Source organism: Hemibagrus wyckioides, linkage group LG18 (assembly GCF_019097595.1).
Source record: "Hemibagrus wyckioides isolate EC202008001 linkage group LG18, SWU_Hwy_1.0, whole genome shotgun sequence".
Taxonomy (NCBI): Eukaryota; Metazoa; Chordata; class Actinopteri; order Siluriformes; family Bagridae; genus Hemibagrus; species Hemibagrus wyckioides.
Window position 1 is genome coordinate 15094395 of NC_080727.1, and position 23416 is coordinate 15117810.

A 23416-nucleotide genomic window follows, 5' to 3' on the forward strand; every position below is an offset into this window, starting at 1 on the left:
AAATAGCAGCTGCACGAGCTAAAGTTGCTATGTAGCATGTGGGTGCAATGGCCTCCGCTGCTCTGTTCACTAATGAGACCTCACAGCTGTGGAGCTTTGGAAGGAGCGTCATCATCTGCATTTACAGCATGTCAGCGGAGGATGAGACTTTCAGAAGGTTCTGCTACATTCCTGTTTGCTGTATAAAAGAGCTAATCCTCCATCCAGTGGCACACGATCAACCTGCTCGAGCTCAGAAGGACGCTAACCAAGACAGAAAGACTAGAAGTGCTAACAACTTCCAACTTCAACCATGAGAGGAAGCTGCTATTCTCAGAAGACTCTAACAGTGAGCGGGTCCAGCAGGATGCGGGTCCAGAGCCCGTCTCCAACCCGCTGCAGAGCTTCATCGTCCTCCTCGGCGGCCCGCGGACGCGCCGGTTTCCAGGGAGGCGCCGCCGTGGAGATCGGCACAGAGCTTCATCAGCATCATGCTAACGAGAAAGAGGAGATGCAGATACTTAACGCGCGATTCGCCGGCTACATTGAGAAGGTTCAGGCTCTGGAGCAGAGGAACGCGGCGCTCAGGGAGGAGCTGCAGAACCTGCAAAGTCAATACAAGGCAGGACCAGGAGGACTGGGTGAGGAGTATGAGGCCAAATTTAAGGAAATGAAGGACCTGATCGCAGCACTGACCGCTGAGAAAGGAGCGGCTGATATCGAGAGAGGATATGTGGAGGAGGAAGTGGAGCTCTGGACCATGAAGCTGGAGGAAGAGCTCGCACTTAAAGGTGACTCCAAACACTAACAAGCATTATTTAGCAGGGTTTAATACAATCAATGACAGCTTAAAATCATTACAAGACAGAACTGCAGCATACTGCACACTCAAGCTTAATAAATCTTTGTGTTGATTTTAATTCTTGTTAAAATAATCATCAAATGAATGTAAGGAGCATCACAAATCAGTCAGCTCTCATTCACTGTAGTGTACAAACAACAATAGCCAATGTCAGGACATAGAAAATATAAGACAATTTGAAAAAAATAACAAAAAACTGGCTGAAGATAAATGTGGTGTTTGGTTCACAGAGGAGGCAGAGATGATCCTGCGTGAATTCCGTGAGGACGTGGACAACGCCACGCTGCAGAAGGCTGACCTGGAGAGACGTGTGGAGCAGCTGGTGGCTGAGATCGAGTTCCTGAAGAAGCTGCACAGTGAGGAAGTGGCCGAGCTAATGAAGCAGATTGAGGAATCGAAGGTGTCGGTGGAGCTCGACTCGGATCGGCCCGATTTAGCCGCTCACCTGCGCAAGACGCGTGCCGAGATCGAAGCTGTTGCTGCACGCAATGTCCAGGAGGCAGAGAAGTGGTACAAAGGAAAATTTGACACACTAAAAGAGAGTGCCGTCAAACGCGAGACCCAGATGAGCACCATGAAGGAACAGATCAGCACCCTGAGCAGCGAAGTGTCTGACCTGCAGAACCAAATTGATGCTCTTCGGGCCAAAAACGCCGCTCTGGAGCAGCAGTTAGATGACATGGAGGTGGCTCATTTGGACAAGGTGTCCAACCTGGAGGCTATGATCACTCAGCTCGAGAACCAGCTGTGTGAAACCAAGATAGAGATGGGCAAATACCTCGCAGATTACCAGGAGCTGCTTAATATCAAACTCAAGTTAGACGCGGAGATTGCCACCTACAGGAAACTTCTGGAGGGAGAAGAGCAACGACTCGGGATCTCAGTCAGCGAGAGCACGGCAGGTGGGGTCACACGTGAGATACAGGATCCATTCTGACCAATCAGTACCAAGTCTACTAGACCATAGTAGTCTAAGTCTTTGTTCAAAAGGCTTCCTTATTTGGATGGTTAATGGTTCTTCTAGGGTGGTTTCCGTGGTAGGGTGAAAAAACTTTATGGTCCCTAGTGTAGAACACACGGTCTGTGTGTGTGTGTGTGTGTGTGTATGAGTGAGAGAGGGAGTGGGTCTTTACTGAGTCATTAATTTATATATAAAGCTCGTTTAGTTGACCAGATCTGCTGTACATAGCTATAGTAAATTGATATAGACAACGTTATAAGGAGAAATATGTCACAACTAAATACAGATTAAAACCTGCTTGTGCTGCTGTTCCTCTTCATATATGTTTTACTAAAATAAGTTTGTTTGTTCCTCTTTATTCTTCAGGAACTTCTGCAACTCCTTCAGCCGCAGTTCAAGAATCGGCCTAAAACACTTAACACGCAACACACACACTGACTGCACCATCATTAACTACGCCACCTGAGATGTCCTTCACCTAAAACCTGCTGTAACTGTCCTGAACACATCTTAATAAAGCTTGACTTGACTGCATTACTGAGGTAGCATGTGTGGTGATTCAGACCAAACCAGGCGAAATGTCGGAGTAATATTTAGATGCTCACCATCCACTTGTATACTTGCACGTTTATCTAAATCAGCCAATCACGTGGCAGCAGCACAATGCACAAAAAAATCGTGATCACGAGCTTTAGCTAATGTTTATAACATATAGATAATGTTCAGAGTTTGATCTCTGAGTTTAACTGTGTGATGGTTGAGCTGGTTTGAGTATTTCAGAACACAGGTGCGAAAAACAAAAAACATTGCGTGAGTAATAACTGCGTGAGTGGAAACACACTGCTGGTCAGAGAGATCAGAATGGTCAGATTGGCCTAAGCTGCCAGGAAGAATATAATACCTCATATACTCACCCTTCATACCTGTGGTGATCAGATAAGCATCCATGCATGCACAAAACATCAACCTTTACTGTGTATGAGCTACAACTGCAGAAGACCACACTGGCTTCCACTCCTGTTAACCACAAATAAATATCTGAAGCTATCATGGGCACAGGGTCACCCATAAGAGCGTGTTTGATAACTGGTGTACAATCAATATTTCTTCAGTTAATTTATTACTATATAAGAAAATTGGAATTAAATCTCTCTCTCACACATACACACACAATCACACGCACAAATATCACAAAAGTTACTGTATGGGTTTAATACTTGCTCATTACCACAATGTACAAACTGGTTCAAGCAGAATAAAAAGTGTGTATTGCTCCATCACGCCGTTCTCACAACGCTGAACTGTACACAGTTTCAGATTTTCACATAGGAAGTGGGGTTTGCGCTGTCACATCACTTCTTCTTCCTTTTCTTCATTGCTTTCCACTCACCCTCCTGATTGGCCAAACTACTGTACAGATCCTTCACCTTCCTCTTCCTCTCCGCGTCCCTGTTATAAACATGCACACTTCTTCAGGACGCTGCATATAATCAGAACTGCTTCCGTAATGATAGAAAAACCTCCTCTTAAATCACATTTAGACACTTCAATTAGACTGTGTGTGTGTGATCTGTAGTGCACTAACCTGCGCATCACGTCAGACAGTTTGGTGTGAGCGAGGAAGCGTGTGTCCTTCCTTATCTCCCTCAGAGCACCTTTAAACTCTTTCTTATACTTGTGTTTCAGTCGCTCTCTCTCTTTCTCCTCCTTTGTGTTCCCTCGTTTTTTCCCATAGTCCAGCCTGAATGCCAGAAACACCGAATGAATATTCGTGAATCAACACTGTTCAAGTCGCATGCTTACTACAATCTCACACACACACTCGCTGCATGTGCACTCACACTTCCACCACTTTGGGCTGCAGCAGTTTGAGAGGGATGGGCTTCTTCTTGTCAAATACCAGTGGTGCATGCTGGGACGGTGTCTCTGGAATGGCCTCGAGGATTTCTTTGTGCAGCTCCTACAAACATGGCATGCATAAAACCTGTTTATATGCCTACAACTAAATATCCATGCTAGTTTTTCATTTTATTTGAATTAGAGTGTGTACAGCTTTGTAGAGGTCCAATGTCAAGTGCAAACTGGTGAATATTAGCTAGTAGGCTAGTATAGTGTTAATGGGTTTTGTTCTGAGATACTGTCTGCTGCTCACCTGCAGGGCTGATGGGAAATCCGTAACAGGAAGATGTTTAGCCAGGAGGATTCTGATTGGCTGGAAGACGTGCTGGTAGGCAGGAAGTTGTTGATAAAGCGTTGTGCATCTCTTTACCAAATCCAAACATACGTAAAGCACAGACAACCTGCATTAAGTAAAGAATAAAATGTCAAGCTTTCATTGTGTTTTCAGACAGTTTAGACTTTTAAAAACAAAGACAAGGGCCTAAATATATGTTAAAACTTGACCAATAGAATCTTTCAATAAGAAAAAGGAGTGTGTCTCAGCTTATTCAGGCAAAAGAGCATTAGTGAGGTGAGGCTATGATGGTGAGTGAGATAAGTTAAGTTGCCTTTATTTGTCACATATACATTATTGCACAGTGAAATTCTTTCTTCACATATCCCAGCCTTGGGGGTTGGGGTCAGAGCGCAGGGTCAGCCATGATGCAGTGCCCCCGGAGCAGATAGGGGTAGGGCCTTGCTCAACAATCGCAGCTTGGGGCTTGAACCCCGATCTTCCGGTCAACGACCCAGAGCCTTAACCACTTGAGCTACCACTGCCCCATAGAGGAGGGCTACTTTACAGTAAAAATTCTAATTCATTCTAAAGATGATTTTCATTCATTCAAGAGATAAAAAAAATTCCACATTTTACGGCTTTAATGCCTTTTTTGTCTAACAATTTTATAAATAGATTTTAAATATATTATTACAATTGATTTCAGTATATGAACAATGGAAAGATGTGTGTTGAAACTCTCACTGTTAAAATGAGCAAAAAGAAATATTTGGTCTAATATGATCCGAGAAGGTTTACAGTGTAAAGATTGTGTGTGTGGAAACTTCACACACTAAAATAAACATTTTAGTCATCGTCATGATGCATTGCCGCTCTCTGAAAGATGAGAAACTCAGAGGAGTGCTAATTAACACACTAACACACACACACACCTTTACACTGTTTAAACCTTCTCAGATGACTGTGAGAATTTCCATTAAAACATACAGATGGAACTTGAATTTCAAATGCTCATGTCAAGGAAGCAATCCACTAGCAGATAAGATCCTTTAAACCAGGCTCACACTATGTGTGTATAAAGCCAAGCTTTTGTGTGTGTTACCTGCAGAAGTGTGTACATAACGTGTGTGTGTGTGTGGAGTGTGTATGCATTGTATATGGTAGTAATACATGGATTACATTCTTGTTAGAGGTGTATATGTGTGTGTCACATGTGTAGTGGTGTGTTTATCACATCTAACAGTAGTACATGTATTACATACCTATAGTAGTGTGTGTGTATGCATGCTATATGCAGTGGTGTGCCTCTGTGCGTGAATGTGTGTGTGTGTGTGTGTATATGTTACCTGTAATGGTCTCTTTCCTTCTCAGTTGTAGCTGTAATTCTGTGTGCAGATGACAGTGAGATGCTTTTCTTGGTCCAGCTGTGAGCAGACTGTGGATCACACACATGCAGCAGCTCACTGCTCTTCCCCTGTGGCCTGAATGGAGGAACCACCTGGTAATCTAAACACACACACTTAAACATTAAATCCTACGGGGAAAAAACTTAACGGAGTCTCAGCCTCATTAGTGTATACTGCTTCATATGTGCAAGTGTGTGTGTGCTATTTGCACAGATGTCTGTGCTATTTGTACAGATGTGCATATTACCTGTGCAGGTGTGTGAGGGGGCAGCAAGGTGCAGGAGTCCCAGCAGGTAGTTAATGAGCTCAGGGATAAAGCGCTTGGAGAGGGAAACACACTCCACTGCTATACAACACAGGATCAGACCTGCGCACACGTTCTCCAGTGACACGACCGCACACTGTGTGAGAGAAAGACACAAACACACAATTTAATGGGGTTGAGTTTTGGGCCCACATACACACACAGTAATGTCTCTACACGACGCACCAGCGACAGCAACACACTACCTTAGTGAGAGCCTGGCTGATATAGAGGAAGGCTGGTGTTGTCACCGGATGACGGAAATCAGATGTAGGAAACAGAAGAGTGACGATCTTCAGGTAGATGAGCTACACACACACACATCTGTTACTTCTTACATCACACCATATCCTATAGTCATACTGTGTATATATAGATTCACGAATATATATACCATATCCAGGCCTGGGATTGCAGCACGACCTTTAACCTCTATACTCTCCTCCATGCTGTGAGCAGCATCGGCAATCAGAGACTGCATCACCCGACACGCTGCTTCAGGAAAGAGCTGAGACAGAGAATAGATCTGCCTATGAGACAGACAGACAGACAGAGAGAGAGAGAGAGAGAGAGAGAGAGAGAGAGAAATTTTGTTTTTATTCCATGTAAAATGATTGGTTAACAATTATGGAAAACATACACACACTTACGGGATGAGTGTGTTAATGGTGGTGAGCTCTGGGGGATTGTGGGTTGCCAGATCACCTACATACTCCAACAGGAAGCCAAATAACTTCTGTAAACGTTACATAAAAGATACATTAAACCTGACCCACACGCCGTGAAAGGCTGAAACATCTCAGGAAATTACGGAGGTAATGAATACTCACTTTGGAAGAAAAAACAGGAAATGATGTAACTACATTAAACTGGATGATGCAGAAGGTTACCTCTAATTTAGCTTTGTTTCCTACAGCCAGACTGGGATGATTGCACTTCTTCGTTCTCTCCAATATTATCCGCTGGTCATCAGCTGAGTGACCCTGCAGCATCGCCTTCAGATCTGCATAACACTCAGGAGCTAACACACACACACACACATCATCTCAGTCTCTTCCCCATCCAAAAATCTGTATAGCTCTCCCTCTCTGTCACTCTGTACCTGTGAAGGTGTAGGGAAGCTCTGCACGGGCTGTGTCCTGAATCGCTCTCCTCTCCTCTTCGCTTAGAGTGTGCTTCACTTCAGCACTAGTCTCTTTCTCTTCATCTTCCTCTACCTCATCATCTTGGCTGTCTTCCAGGTCAGAGTGATCGTGGTCATCATCATCTTCTTCGTCCTCGTTGTCTTCATCATCACTTCCGCCATCACCATCCTCATCACCATCATCCTCACCTTCTTCATCTATATTTTCCTCCTCTTCATCATCTCCTTCTTCACCTTCCTCTTCCCCAATGTTCCACTTCCCATCCTACACGAGAGAAATGTGTGTGGGGGAGTTAGTAGTAGTCTTCCTTTCTAAAAACGTATTTCTATAAATAAAAGTCTGTAAAGGTTAAAGTTAAGATACAACTAGGCTTCACATTTCCTTTTGTCATACGTTTCTTTAGCTAAGCCAATTGAAGCATCTACATAATTCACATCAGAGGTAAATTTAGAACAATCAAAGAGAAACAGATTTCTTTCAGTTATAATTCACTACATCAGAATTCCAATGGGGCAAAATCTACATACACCACTAGCAAGATTTGACTGGCTCTTCACACAGTCTGGAGGATTCCAGAAACTGATGTAATGACTTTTAGAAGCTTCTGATCGGCCAGTTGTTAAAAATAAGAGTTAACTAATGCTGAGTTTACACTGTACGATTTTTAAAGCGGTCGGATCACGGTTGTTTTCACACTGCATGACTATCTAGGGTAGCATTCAGTCTCTGCTGTGTTCACACGGGACGATGGATTGGTGACGGGAGCTTTCACACTGCAGGACTTCACAATAGGAAGAATCACCAACAACTCTGTCTGGTCCGCAAACTGCGTTTCACAACCGAATGTACGTGAGAAGTGATAAAGAAATAAAGCAAGATCACACGTGATGTGAGAGTTCTGCAAAATAGAACCCTGCAAAAAGTTCACCATCCAAATGGTCAGTGCGGGGAACAAGGACTGTGCGTTCTGTATAACTGACCAAATGAATAATTTTGTGCTGCTGCTGTGACTGGTCAAGTAAATATTTCTGCTTTATTTCTGTTTGATGTAATTGTAAAGCGCATTTATTCTGATATAACTATATTCAAGACATTTCTGATAAAAATCTATAAACTCTATTAAACTATAATATTGTGCTCCAACCGAAGCCATGCTTGCTGATATTGGGGTCTATAACTCCTCCCCGAACTGACCGCTGCCCTGTATCTCGCTCTCATTGGCTGTAGGTCATCGCCGAGGTATTTTTCAGTCAGAACTCCTTTCACACTGCAGGATTTTGAGTCTCCAACAGGTCCAGATATTTAGCATGCCAAATAATTCATGGCCATCTGTGACTCAGATCGCGTCTTTGGTAATTCACATTGCACGATTGTCACTCGCGTGCATGAGCTCCTACTTGCCTTGATTTTGGGCGTTTGTCGGCGACTTTGCAAAACTAGTCAGAGACTGAAAGTCAGGGCTAAAATCGTGCATCTTGTCGATGAAAAATCTTGCATTTATTTCTCCTTAGACATGTTTACCCACATTCACATCTTACATGGTGCTACATCAAACCTGAAAAGATGATCTGTTGTCTGTGAAAGCTAATGTAGCTACCTCGTTTAAAAAAACAAAAAAAGGCAGATCACGTCTCAGGTGATGTGTGCAATACAGCAGAAAGAGACACTCATGCTACACTTATGGCACTAAGGGGCATCCCCAAATGAAAACCCAAAGCCAACAAGAAGTCAATTTTTTGCTTCTTAAATCTACTTGTCTGGTGTGTGTGTGTGTGTGTGTTTGTGTGTACCTGGTAGGACAGTGTTTTGCGATCGTCCTTGTCGAGGATGAATCCGTCGTTGAGGTCGTCAGCCGACATGTGTGTGTGTTTGGGGTTTTCCTCCACCTCTCCCTCCATTCTCCTCCGTCTGTCTGCCTGTAGAATGCAACACAAACACAAAACACACACACTATATCAAAGTTCCCCTCATTTCTTAACTGTGTTCTAGAAGTTGTTCCCTAAGCAGGCAGCATGTTTGCACCTGTGTGTGAGGACAGTCTTATGAAGTCCTGTGTTGTGGACAAAGCTGTATTTGTGTAGTGTGAGAGACACATGATGGTCAGAAGCAAATTAGGTGTGTGTGCAGGGTCTTGTGTGTTACCTCCAGTTTCTGCAGTCTCTCTCGCTCCTCTCTGGCGATCTCCTCTGCAGTTTTGAGTTTCTCAGACGGCTGTGCTTTCATCTCGAATCCCAACTCCCGCACCATCATGTCATATTCATCCAGCTACACACACACACCAACATGAATGATCATGTAAAGACAGAACAGGGAATCTGCCCCTACACTAAATTACTCTTAAAACAGTTGCTAGGCTTGAAGGAGACACTGTAGGTTTGACAAAGTCATTTTTCACTCTTCTGCAGGATTAAGATAATCTCTGACCTCTAATGGGCATTTTACTGTATCTGACCTATCAGAAAGCAGCGGGCTCAGTGAACTGTCATGCTCAGAGATTGGACAAAGTCAGGGCACTTATCGGGGAGTCGGCCATTTTTACTGCCGTCTCTCTCGATTCAAAATCCTTGCGGTCCACTAAAATGTTTTCTCTCCCTATAAAATAAAATAACCAGGAAGCATCGATGCTGACTACGTTCCCCTACTGAAAACATGTTTAATCATTAAAAGAAATCACTAGTTCAATCCTGCTTGCATGAGGTGTATGATTGAGCTAACAAATTTAGGACAATTCAATATTTTATAGAATTGGGTTTTCATCAATGTCCCAATGTGTACCGAGTCCTTACCAGTGCCCGAACTCATGGACACAATATACTGATATACAAGCTAGGGAGCTGACTGAGATGGAGCCAGAGTCATTCATAACAGAATATTATTGTAGTAATTACAATGTTAATAACATAGTACCATTATGTAATAAACAGTGTCTATTAACATGAATATAAATAATAAAAACAGAAAAGACTGTTACTGTAATCCCTACATGCTGTACAATCAAGATGCTGTTACTGTGTTATGATGTTATTCCTGTCCCTCTCCTCCTCACCTTCGGTTTGTCCTTCTCCTCCTCCCGTTCTTTGGGAGTTTTCCGTGCCAGAAGGCTCTGGATGGACTTCCACTCCTGATCCAGTTTCTCCGTCAGTTCATGTGTCTCCTCTTTCAGTGTCTGACGTTCTCTCTGTAAACGACACGCATCATAACCGTTACAATAATCACGAGCTTTGGCATCATTAGTTACAGATGTTGTTGCTGCTGTGTGTTCTTCACCTTCTCCTGTTTGGATTTGAGGATGAGCTCCTCGATGAGCTCCTGACGGCTCTTGTTTTTTGCCTCCTCTTCTTCGCCGGTTTTCTTCCTCAGCAGCCCCCCGCCTCCTCCGAAGTGTGACGCCGTGATTTCAGCTTCACACACACACATTATTATACGGTTACATTTTGTTGTGTTTATATATCTCCATATCTCCATATCTCCATATATATATATATATATATATATATATATATATATATATATATATATATATATATATATATATATATATATATATATATATATATATATATATATATATATATAATGTGTGTGTGTTCTAACCAGACAGCAGGCCTTTCTCCTCCGAGTCGCTCTCGCTGTCCACTCCGTCTGTAAACTTCTCCATCTCAGCCAGCGACTGTCCGTAATGTGTTAATTCCTCCTCATCGTTCAGATTAAACATGTCCTTCTTCTGCTGAGTACGCTGTGTATACACACACAATCAGAAAATATATAAACACAACACAGTGTTATATTATTCCTGTATGTCTCTTTATCCCACAGCACTGTCAGATACTGGATTCTGATTGGTCAGAAAGGTTTTGTGTAACAGCAGCTCTGACAGTAGTGCAGCTTCCAGTCGCAGGTTTATATTAATGAATGATCCAAATAATCTAACCCTAATAAAGTGATTAAAACGGTGAAGTTTTCTCTAAGAAGATGTTTATTCAACATTTATGGAGGAGTCTGCCGCTACATTCGACTCCATTTGGAATAAAATTATTCCTTTCTTATATCCCTTTAATTCCAGCTCCTTTAACAGATCATTTACAAGCAGAATATTAATATTCCTACTGGGTTAAGTGCACCTGTCTCACTGCACTGTTACCTGTCTCTCCATGGCAAATCTCTTCAGAATTTTGTCCTCAGGTGCCATCTTGATGTCGTACTCTCCAAAACGCCGGTCGATGAAGGAGTTCGCTTTGTTTTTCATTCTGAACTCTTTCAGCAGGGTGTTTTTACGCTGCGCACACACACACACACACACACAAAACAAACAAGCTGATTTCAGTTTTATTGGGAAAACTAAGACAATATCACAAAGTAGCTTCCGAGAAATCCACATATATAGATGTAGATGGTTTAGACACAAGACCATAATGAACAAGCTAGATGTGGCAGTGGTGAAGAAAAGCTCTTGGAAAGTGGGATGCTGAGCATGAGACAGAGAATTAGAGTTAGAATGTGAGTGAGACAAGAGTGAGGCAGAAGGTGAGACAGGTGTTATTTTGTTACAGGATTTATAATGAGAGCGTGAGACAGAGCGTGAGACAGAGCGTGAGACAGAGCGTGAGACAGAGCGTGAGACAGAGCGTGAGACAGAGCGTGAGACAGAGCGTGAGAGGCGTCGCATTGTTATGAGCTTTAGGGAATTAGAGTCAGAAACTGAGTGGGACAGAACATAAAACAGGTGATAGATTGATATGATGTTTAGAGTGAGAATTAGAGTCAGAGAATAAGTGTGACAGAGTGAAAGACAGAGCATAAGAGAGGTGTTATCTTGATAATTAGAGTGAGACAGAGAGAGTGAAACAGATGTTACACTGTTATGAGCTTTAGAGTAAGAATTCGAGTTAGAATGGGAGTGGGACAGAGTAAGGCAGAAGGTGAGACAGGTGTTAATTTGTTACGGGCTTTATACTGAGAGCAAGAGAAAGAGCGTGATGCAGTGCACGAGAGGTGTCACATTGTCAGGAGCTTTAGAGAATTAGAGTCAGAAACTGAGTGAGACAGAACATAAAACAGGTGTTATACTGATATGACGTTTAGAGTGAGAATTAGAGTCAGAGAATGAGTGTGACAGAGTGAGAGACAGGGCATAAGATAAGGTGTTATCTTGAAAATTAAAGTGAGACAGAGTGGAAGACAGGTCTTACCTTGTTATGAGCTTTAGAGCGAGACACGCCTGGCAGTCCCACATCATGTTTGCCTTTTCGACCCAAAACTTCAAACTTCTTCTTGTTGATCTTCACCTCAAACGGGTTGGTCTTAATCTGCTCATGTGCACTACTCTTTCGCACTTTATCACACACGCTCCTTTTCTTCACTGGCTTCCCCATTGCACACTGAAACAGAAACAATCAATAGAACGGCTTGTATTCCTTCAGCCAGGATTAACCAATGACACAGATCTCCAAATAAAAAACCTCAGTTTTCTCTGGAGAAAAGAAAAAAGTCATGCAATCATCATCATCATCATCATCACTAAAAGCTGTGTTCATTGCAGATTAACGCCTAGACTAGATAGTCGTACTAAAATTTGTAGCTTGCTGTCAGTAGTGTCAAGACGAAGCATTATAAGCTCCATGTCCCAAAACAAAGCACTTGGCAAATGATTCTAACAGCATAGAAGCCACGAATGTTATCCAAAGTCCTACACTATATGGCCAAATACATGTGGACACTTGACACATACATTGTATTGCCAACAGTTTTGGGACACCCCTCCAAATCATTGAATTCCAGTGTTGTTTTAGGGGTTGGGCTCAGTCCCTATAGTTCCAGTGAAAGGCACTCTTAATGCTTCAGCATACCAAGACATTTTGGACAATTTCATGCTCCCAACTTTGTGGGAACAGTTTGGGGATGACCCCTTCCTGTTCCAACATAACTGCGCACCAGTGCACAAAGCAAGGTCCATAAAGACATGGATGAGCGAGTTTGGTGTGGAGGAACTTGACTGGCCTGCACAGAGTCCTGACCTCAACCTGATAGAACACCTTTGGGATGAATTAGAGTGGAGACTGTGAGCCGGGCCATCTCGTCTCATCATTTGTGCCTGACCTCACAAATGCACTTCTAGAGGAATGGTCAAAAATTCCCATAAACACACTCCTAAACCCTGTGGAAAGCCTTCCCAGAAGAGTTGAAGCTGTTATAACTGCAAATAGCAGGTCAACTCCATATTAAATTCATGTGCATGTAAAGGCAGACGCCCCAGTTTTGGCCTGGCTCACAGTGTCCACTCTAATTCATCCTAAAATGTTCAGGTTGAGGTCAGGACACAGACCAGTCAAGTTCCTAAACACCAAACTTGCTCATCCATGTCTTTATGGACCTTGCTTTGTGCACTGGTGCGCAGTAATGTTGGAACAGGAAGGGGTCATCCCCAAACTGTTCCCACAAAGTTGTCCAAAATGTCTTGGTATACTGAAGCATTAAAAGTTCCTTTCTGCTATAACAAACTTCTGGGAAGGATTTCACTAGATGTTGCAGCACGGCTGAGGGGATTTGTGTTCATTCAGCCACAAGAGCATCAGGCACCGACTTGGGGTGCAGTCAGATCTCAGGTTCATCCCAAAGGTGTCCAGGTGGGTTGTGGTCAGAGCTCTGTGCAGGACAATCGAGTTCTTCCACTCCAACCTCAAAGTGGCTGAACCCGGGATAATGGATCTCCATTTCTGTCTCTCTCTCTCTCTCTCTCTAATGCAATGTATAACAGTTATAGTGTTACAGTAAAGCTCTGGTGGCAAATGATAAACACCTTCCTCTCACACAGCCTCGGAAACCCAGTCACACTTCAGTTAAAACGAACATTATAAAAAAGACGCTGATGTAAAAAATTATAAAATAGATGATGATAAAAAAGAGCTGTAGTATTCTGTTAAACACCCTTGATTGTTCTGTGGCTAAGTTGAATTCAACAGCTAATGTAAACAGCTAGCTCGATTAGCTTCGGGAATCATATCAACAGTAGCACAATGGTATTTCTTAGCTCGGGAGCTAGCCTATTTCCCAACAAGTACTTACCTAAAATGAATTCTAAGCCTCAAAAAATGAAATGAGCTGAAGTGACAGCTTTCTTTAACAGATTTAATCCATCACTGAGTTAGCTGAATTCACGTGGTCCACATAGCAACACACTCCGGCGTGTCGAACCCCTAAGGTCAAAACTCAGAACAGGACTAAACCCGGGTCATCGCGCCACCTAGTGGACAGGAGGGGAATTGCACCGCCACAGCCTGTGTGTGGCTAACGGAATGAAGTCTGAAGGCGCTGAAGAATTCAGCATGATGTTTCTCTCTCGCTCTGAAAACATGCAAGGTTTTTCATTTTTTAAAATTGCGTTGCTTGATGAATTTTATTAGGTAGCTGGAGACTCATCCCAATCACAGCTGGAGACTCATCCCAATCACACTTACAAAAACATAAAGAAAACTAAAGAAATTAATACTGATAAAATAAAACTAATAAAACTGTGTTTAATGGAAGGAGTCCTCCTTTCTTTCTTTCTTTCTTTCTTTCTTTCTTTCTTTCTTTCTTTCTTTCTTTCTTTCTTTCTTTCTTTCTTTCTTTCTTTCTCCCCTCTCTCTCTCTCTCTCTCTCTCTCTCTCTCTCTTTCTTTCTTTCTTATATTAAAACTTCTTTAGCTAACCCTAAATGCAGAACCAGAAGTCTAGTCACTGGTATCAGACCTGCTCCTGCTCCTGGACCGTATGTCCACACTACTGAGCACCAACATGAGACCAGACAGTTTATTTTCTATTGACACAAACGACACAGAGCTGCAATTTCAACGGCTGCTGCAAGTATGAAAGCCACAGCTTAATGAGATTTTCTCAACTCTACTCAAATGAAATATAACAAATACAAATGTTAAGCTCAAATTATTCCTTGGAGCAATCATATGGCATGTGTGCTATGAGCTCCCCGCTCAAGACTTTTGTATCCTGCCTGTATTCATTTATCAGGTCAAACGCTGAGTTGTGGTGGATCCAGAGCAATTCCTGATAACACTTGGCACAAAGTACAACAAATTATCCAATATGAAACACCAGGCAACAGCAGGGCATCATTAATACTCATTACCAAACTCCTTCACCCCTGGGGGCAATTCAGAGTAGCTAAATCCATTTGCATTGTTTTGGACAGCTGGAGGAAGTGGTTTTTATCACATCCTGTCATATCCAGTTAATTTGTATATAACAGGATAACTGTAATGTGTTGTTTGTTAAAAATACAAAAAAAAAAGTAATGCTTAGAAGGAAAAAAGCAGAGGGTGTTGGTGCCTCTGGTGAGTGTCTGTAGCTAGTGCAGTTAGCCTGCACTGCTAATCAAGTCTTCCTCATCAGAAAATGTTGGATGGACAGAACACACACCCACGGGCAACAACAGAACACTCGTTACACACCCAGAAAACACACACTACAAACAGACAGACAGACAGATAGATAGATAGATAGATAGATAGATAGATAGATAGATAGATAGATAGATAGATAGATAGATAGATAGATAGATAGATAGATAGACAGAGAGACAGACATGATAGATAGATAGATAGATAGATAGATAGATAGATAGATAGATAGATAGATAGATAGATAGATAGATAGATAGATAGATAGATAAACAGACAGACATGATAGAACATGATAGATAGATAGATAGATAGATAGATAGATAGATAGATAGATAGATAGATAGATAGATAGATAGTTTATATCTTCCAGCAATATCCCTAAACGTAGTTAATAAGGCAATAAATAAAACCTAAAATAAAACAGAACACTGGGAGTGAGGTGTAAATATATACTGGATGTGATTCCAGTCCATCGCAGGGCAGCATGGACACATCAGGGGTACTTTACTGTACCTGTACCCCATCCACCTACCTGCATGCTTTTGGGAAATAGGAAGAACCTGGAAAACCTAGAAGAAGCTCACACAGACACAGGGAGAGCATGTGACTGACAGAAACCTGAGCTTGGGATCGAGCAGGAGACCCTAGAGCTGTGAGGAGACCATGATTTCCACCCGCAATTAAACACAAGCCAACTGGCTGGAAAACCAACAACTCCGGCAGCATGTCTCTTCTCTTCTCTTCTCTTCTCTTCTCTTCTCTTCTCTTCTCTTCTCTTCTCTTCTCTTCTCTTCTCTTCTCTTCTCTTCTCTTCTCTTTTCCTCTATTCTCTTCCCCTCTCATCTTCTCTTCTCTTCTCTTCTCTTCTCTTCTCTTCTCTTCTCTTCTCTTCTCTTCTCTTCTCTTCTCTTCTCTTCTCTTCTCTTCCCCTCTTCTCTTCTCCTCCCCTCTTCTCTTCTCTTCTCCTCTATTCTCTTCCCCTCTCATCTTCTCTTCTCTTCTCTTCTCTTCTCTTCTCTTCTCTTCTCTTCTCTTCTCTTCTCTTCTCTTCTCTTCTCCTCTCCTCTATTCTCTTCCCCTCTCATCTCCTCTTCTCTTCTCTTCTCTTCTCTTCTCTTCTCTTCTCTTCTCTTCTCTCCTCTATTCTCTTCCCCTCTTCTCTTCTCTTCTCTCCTCTCCTCTATTCTCTTCCCCTCTTCTCTTCTCTTCTCTTCTCTTCTCTTCTCTTATCTTCTCTTCTCTTCTATTCTCTTCCCCTCTTCTCTTCTCTTCTCTTCTCTTCTCTTCTCTTCTCTATTCTCTTCCCCTCTTCTCTTCTCTTCTCTTCTCTTCTCTTCTCTTCTCTTCTCTTCTCTTCTCTTCTCTTCTCTACCTTATGCCTGTTTCATGTTTAAAACACACACAGGCAAACAAACCTACAGAGTGTTACCACACATGCAGTGTTTACCTTGCTCTGTGTGTGTGTGTGTTTGTGTGTGTGTGTGTGTCCTACATTGTCCCCCCTCTAATCAAAACCAGATTCATTTATTTACTCAACCACACTGCGCATGAACATCCTGCAGTGAGCTGGTGTGTGTGTGTGTGTTGTGTTGTGTGTGTGTGTGTGTGTTGTGTTGTGTTGTGTGTGTGTGTGTGTGTGTGTGTATGTGTGTCTGTCTGTACCAGCATGGTGCTATGAAAACCTGCTGCTTGTGGGTAGAATACACACACTCAGCGTTCCCACAGTAAACTGCACCAGCGGCCATGTTGAACCCTTTGATCTGTTTTTTATATTTACACAAACGGAAAATTCTCTCTCTCTCTCTCTCTCTCTCTCTCTCTCTCTCTCTCTCTCTCTCAGGTGTTATACTGAACTGTGATTGATTATTCAGGTGTTATAGTGAACTGTGATTGATTATTCAGGTGTTATACTGAACTGTGATAGATTATTCAGGTGTTATACTGAACTGTGATAGATTATTCAGGTGTTATACTGAACTGTGATAGATTATTCAGGTGTTATACTGAACTGTGATTGATTATTCAGGTGTTATACTGAGCTGTGATTGATTATTCAGGTGTTATACTGAACTGTGATAGATTATTCAGGTGTTATAGTGAGCTGTGATTGATTATTCAGGTGTTATACTGAACTGTGATTGATTATTCAGGTGTTATAGTGAACTGTGATAGATTATTCAGGTGTTATAGTGAACTGTGATAGATAATTCAGGTGTTATAGTGAACTGTGATTGATTACTCAGGTGTTATACTAAACTGTGATAGATTATTCAGGTGTTATACTGAGCTGTGATTGATTATTCAGGTGTTATACTGAACTGTGATTGATTATTCAGGTGTTATAGTGAACTGTGATAGATAATTCAGGTGTTATAGTGAACTGTGATTGATTACTCAGGTGTTATACTGAACTGTGATTGATTATTCAGGTGTTATAGTGAACTGTGATAGATTATTCAGGTGTTATACTGAGCTGTGATTGATTATTCAGGTGTTATACTGAACTGTGATTGATTATTCAGGTGTTATAGTGAACTGTGATAGATTATTCAGGTGTTATAGTGAACTGTGATTGATTACTCAGGTGTTATACTGAACTGTGATAGATTATTCAGGTGTTATAGTGAACTGTGATAGATTATTCAGGTGTTATACTGAGCTGTGATTGATTATTCAGGTGTTATACTGAACTGTGATTGATTATTCAGGTGTTATAGTGAGCTGTGATTGATTACTCAGGTGTCATACTGAACTGTGATTGATTACTCAGGTGTTATACTGAGCTGTGATTGATTATTCAGGTGTTATACTGAGCTGTGATTGATTATTCAGGTGTTATACTGAGCTGTGATTGATTACTCAGGTGTCATACTGAACTGTGATTGATTATTCAGGTGTTATAGTGAGCTGTGATTGATTACTCAGGTGTTATACTGAACTGTGATAGATTATTCAGGTGTTATAGTGAACTGTGATAGATAATTCAGGTGTTATAGTGAACTGTGATTGATTACTCAGGTGTTATACTGAACTGTGATTGATTATTCAGGTGTTATAGTGAGCTGTGATTGATTATTCAGGTGTTATACTGAACTGTGATAGATTATTCAGGTGTTATAGTGAACTGTGATAGATAATTCAGGTGTTATAGTGAACTGTGATTGATTACTCAGGTGTTATACTGAACTGTGATTGATTATTCAGGTGTTATAGTGAACTGTGATAGATTATTCAGGTGTTATACTGAGCTGTGATTGATTATTCAGGTGTTATACTGAACTGTGATTGATTATTCAGGTGTTATAGTGAACTGTGATAGATTATTCAGGTGTTATAGTGAACTGTGATTGATTACTCAGGTGTTATACTGAACTGTGATAGATTATTCAGGTGTTATAGTGAACTGTGATAGATTATTCAGGTGTTATACTGAGCTGTGATTGATTATTCAGGTGTTATACTGAACTGTGATTGATTATTCAGGTGTTATAGTGAACTGTGATAGATTATTCAGGTGTTATAGTGAACTGTGATTGATTACTCAGGTGTTATACTGAGCTGTGATTGATTACTCAGGTGTCATACTGAACTGTGATAGATTATTCAGGTGTTATAGTGAGCTGTGATTGATTACTCAGGTGTCATACTGAACTGTGATTGATTACTCAGGTGTTATACTGAGCTGTGATTGATTATTCAGGTGTTATACTGAGCTGTGATTGATTATTCAGGTGTTATACTGAGCTGTGATTGATTACTCAGGTGTCATACTGAACTGTGATTGATTATTCAGGTGTTATAGTGAGCTGTGATTGATTACTCAGGTGTTATACTGAACTGTGATTGATTATTCAGGTGTTATAGTGAACTGTGATAGAATATTCAGGTGTTATACTGAGCTGTGATTGATTACTCAGGTGTCATACTGAACTGTGATTGATTATTCAGGTGTTATAGTGAGCTGTGATTGATTACTCAGGTGTTATACTGAACTGTGATTGATTATTCAGGTGTTATACTAAACTGTGATAGATTATTCAGGTGTTATACTGAACTGTGATTGATTACTCAGGTGTTATACTGAACGGTGATTGATTACTCAGGTGTTATACTGAGCTGTGATAGATTATTCAGGTGTTATACTGAACTGTGATTGATTACTCAGGTGTCATACTGAACTGTGATTGATTACTCAGGTGTTATACTGAGCTGTGATTGATTACTCAGGTGTCATACTGAACTGTGATAGATTATTCAGGTGTTATAGTGAGCTGTGATTGATTACTCAGGTGTCATACTGAACTGTGATTGATTACTCAGGTGTTAAACTGAACTGTGATTGATTACTCAGGTGTTATACTGAGCTGTGATTGATTACTCAGGTGTCATACTGAACTGTGATAGATTACTCAGGTGTTATACTGAGCTGTGATTGATTATTCAGGTGTTATACTGAGCTGTGATTGATTACTCAGGTGTCATACTGAACTGTGATTGATTATTCAGGTGTTATAGTGAGCTGTGATTGATTACTCAGGTGTTATACTGAACTGTGATTGATTATTCAGGTGTTATAGTGAACTGTGATAGAATATTCAGGTGTTATACTGAGCTGTGATTGATTACTCAGGTGTCATACTGAACTGTGATTGATTATTCAGGTGTTATAGTGAGCTGTGATTGATTACTCAGGTGTTATACTGAACTGTGATTGATTATTCAGGTGTTATACTAAACTGTGATAGATTATTCAGGTGTTATACTGAACTGTGATTGATTACTCAGGTGTTATACTGAACGGTGATTGATTACTCAGGTGTTATACTGAGCTGTGATAGATTATTCAGGTGTTATACTGAACTGTGATTGATTACTCAGGTGTCATACTGAACTGTGATTGATTACTCAGGTGTTATACTGAGCTGTGATTGATTACTCAGGTGTCATACTGAACTGTGATAGATTATTCAGGTGTTATAGTGAGCTGTGATTGATTACTCAGGTGTCATACTGAACTGTGATTGATTACTCAGGTGTTATACTGAGCTGTGATTGATTACTCAGGTGTTATACTGAGCTGTGATTGATTATTCAGGTGTTATACTGAGCTGTGATTGATTACTCAGGTGTCATACTGAAATGTGATTGATTATTCAGGTGTTATAGTGAGCTGTGATTGATTACTCAGGTGTTATACTGAACTGTGATTGATTATTCAGGTGTTATAGTGAGCTGTGATTGATTATTCAGGTGTTATAGTGAGCTGTGATTGATTACTCAGGTGTTATACTGAGCTGTGATTGATTACTCAGGTGTCATACTGAACTGTGATTGATTACTCAGGTGTTATAGTGAGCTGTGATTGATTACTCAGGTGTTATAGTGAGCTGTGATTGATTACTCAGGTGTTATACTGAGCTGTGATTGATTACTCAGGTGTCATACTGAACTGTGATAGATTATTCAGGTGTTATACTGAGCTGTGATTGATTACTCAGGTGTTATAGTGAGCTGTGATCGATTACTCAGGTGTTATACTGAGCTGTGATTGATTACTCAGGTGTCATACTGAACTGTGATAGATTATTCAGGTGTTATACTGAACTGTGATTGATTACTCAGGTGTTATACTGAGCTGTGATTGATTACTCAGGTGTTATACTGAGCTGTGATTGATTACTCAGGTGTTATACTGAGCTGTGATTGATTACTCAGGTGTCATACTGAATTGTGATAGATTATTCAGGTGTTATAGTGAGCTGTGATTGATTACTCAGGTGTCATACTGAACTGTGATTGATTACTCAGGTGTTATACTGAGCTGTGATAGATTATTCAGGTGTCATACTGAACTGTGATAGATTATTCAGGTGTTATAGTGAGCTGTGATTGATTATTCAGGTGTTATACTGAGCTGTGATTGATTATTCAGGTGTTATACTGAGCTGTGATAGATTATTCAGGTGTCATACTGAGCTGTGATTGATTACTCAGGTGTTATACTGAGCTGTGATTGATTACTCAGGTGTCATACTGAACTGTGATTGATTATTCAGGTGTTATAGTGAGCTGTGATTGATTACTCAGGTGTTATACTGAGCTGTGATTGATTACTCAGGTGTCATACTGAACTGTGATTGATTACTCAGGTGTTATAGTGAGCTGTGATTGATTACTCAGGTGTTATACTGAGCTGTGATTGATTACTCAGGTGTCATACTGAGCTGTGATAGATTATTCAGGTGTTATACTGAACTGTGATTGATTACTCAGGTGTTATACTGAGCTGTGATTGATTACTCAGGTGTTATACTGAGCTGTGATTGATTACTCAGGTGTTATACTGAGCTGTGATTGATTACTCAGGTGTTATACTGAACTGTGATTGATTACTCAGGTGTCATACTGAACTGTGATTGATTACTCAGGTGTTATACTGAACTGTGATTGATTACTCAGGTGTTATACTGAGCTGTGATTGATTACTCAGGTGTCATACTGAACTGTGATAGATTACTCAGGTGTTATACTGAGCTGTGATTGATTACTCAGGTGTCATACTGAACTGTGATAGATTACTCAGGTGTTATAGTGAGCTGTGATTGATTACTCAGGTGTTATACTGAGCTGTGATTGATTACTCAGGTGTTATACTGAACTGTGATTGATTACTCAGGTGTTATACTGAACTGTGATTGATTACTCAGGTGTTATACTGAGCTGTGATTGATTACTCAGGTGTTATACTGAACTGTGATTGATTACTCAGGTGTCATACTGAACTGTGATTGATTACTCAGGTGTTATACTGAACTGTGATTGATTACTCAGGTGTTATACTGAGCTGTGATTGATTACTCAGGTGTCATACTGAACTGTGATTGATTACTCAGGTGTTATACTGAACTGTGATTGATTACTCAGGTGTTATACTGAGCTGTGATTGATTACTCAGGTGTTATACTGAACTGTGATTGATTACTCAGGTGTTATACTGAGCTGTGATTGATTACTCAGGTGTTATACTGAGCTGTGATTGATTACTCAGGTGTCATACTGAACTGTGATAGATTATTCAGGTGTTATAGTGAGCTGTGATTGATTATTCAGGTGTTATACTGAACTGTGATTGATTACTCAGGTGTTATACTGAGCTGTGATTGATTACTCAGGTGTCATACTGAACTGTGATTGATTACTCAGGTGTTATAGTGAGCTGTGATTGATTACTCAGGTGTCATACTGAACTGTGATTGATTACTCAGGTGTCATACTGAACTGTGATTGATTACTCAGGTGTTATACTGAGCTGTGATAGATTATTCAGGTGTTATAGTGAGCTGTGATTGATTATTCAGGTGTTATACTGAACTTTGATTGATTATTCAGGTGTTATACTGAGCTGTGATTGATTACTCAGGTGTTATAGTGAGCTGTGATTGATTATTCAGGTGTTATACTGAGCTGTGATTGATTACTCAGGTGTCATACTGAACTGTGATTGATTACTCAGGTGTTATACTGAGCTGTGATTGATTACTCAGGTGTCATACTGAACTGTGATTGATTACTCAGGTGTTATACTGAGCTGTGATTGATTATTCAGGTGTTCTAAGCTATGATGTACTGAGCTGTGACACAAAGCCATTTGCTTATTGTGTGTAAAACAGTTTTTTTGTTAATTTAGTTATTACTCTCTCTCTCTCTCTCTCATTCTCATGCACATGCCTACAGTGCTGGGAATAAAAATAAAACTGTAAAATCTGGAAACGATCTTTCTATTTCTTTGTGCTGTCACTTTTTCCTTGTATTTCTCTCTCTCTCTCTCTCTCTCTCTCTCACTGTATCTGTCAGTCTCTCAACAGGATCTGTTTTTCTCCTTTGTGCCGTGTATTTCTGTCATTGTTCTGTTGCTATGAGTCTCTGTTCACACTGATTGACACAGGATGTGAGTCACACACACACACACACACACACGTGGGGATTAGAGAAGGTGATGTCATGCAGAGTGGTGATCAGCCTTTGGCTCAAGATCTATGAGGACACACACACACACACACACATACATCTTTGGGTTTTACTGGAAGTCTGAAGGGAAAAACAGGCGGAGAGAACCAGCAAAGTTCAGTCAGGTTTATTTATTTGGCAGACAGCAGTGATTATGTGGCTGGTGATTATTCTCTCTCTC

The 23416-nt window shown here is 40.9% G+C and overlaps 2 protein-coding genes across 2 annotated transcripts; one reads left to right on the forward strand and one right to left on the reverse strand.

The window, feature by feature from the left end:
* Positions 1–2307, forward strand: LOC131368848 (vimentin). The gene is made up of 3 exons (XM_058415012.1): positions 1–770; positions 1072–1743; positions 2169–2307. Exons 1-3 carry the CDS (start codon positions 293–295, stop codon positions 2210–2212), a joined length of 1194 nt encoding a protein of 397 aa, XP_058270995.1. The 5' UTR covers positions 1–292; the 3' UTR covers positions 2213–2307.
* Positions 2308–2993: 686 nt separating this feature from the next.
* Positions 2994–14053, reverse strand: nop14 (NOP14 nucleolar protein homolog (yeast)). Its single transcript, XM_058415008.1, has 19 exons — positions 13896–14053; positions 12023–12211; positions 10975–11109; positions 10428–10569; positions 10101–10234; positions 9880–10011; positions 8976–9098; positions 8624–8749; positions 6791–7097; positions 6579–6709; positions 6339–6424; positions 6083–6218; positions 5895–5996; positions 5632–5785; positions 5325–5484; positions 3955–4102; positions 3644–3762; positions 3388–3543; positions 2994–3251 (listed from the first exon to the last, which is right to left on the reverse strand). Exons 2-19 carry the CDS (start codon positions 12203–12205, stop codon positions 3155–3157), a joined length of 2571 nt encoding a protein of 856 aa, XP_058270991.1. The 5' UTR covers positions 12206–12211; positions 13896–14053; the 3' UTR covers positions 2994–3154.
* Positions 14054–23416: the final 9363 nt, after the last annotated feature.

Coding starts and splice junctions, on each gene's coding strand:
- LOC131368848 (XM_058415012.1), top strand. CDS start 293: ATGAGAGGAAGCTGCTATTCTCAGAAGACTCTAACAGTGAGCGGGTCC. Junction 771..1,071: donor GGAAGAGCTCGCACTTAAAG/GTGACTCCAAAC, acceptor TTTGGTTCACAG/AGGAGGCAGAGATGATCCTG. Junction 1,744..2,168: donor AGTCAGCGAGAGCACGGCAG/GTGGGGTCACAC, acceptor TTTATTCTTCAG/GAACTTCTGCAACTCCTTCA.
- nop14 (XM_058415008.1), bottom strand. CDS start 12,205: ATGGGGAAGCCAGTGAAGAAAAGGAGCGTGTGTGATAAAGTGCGAAAG. Junction 10,012..10,100: donor TCAAATCCAAACAGGAGAAG/GTGAAGAACACA, acceptor TGTCGTTTACAG/AGAGAACGTCAGACACTGAA. Junction 3,544..3,643: donor CAGCCCAAAGTGGTGGAAGT/GTGAGTGCACAT, acceptor TCTGGCATTCAG/GCTGGACTATGGGAAAAAAC.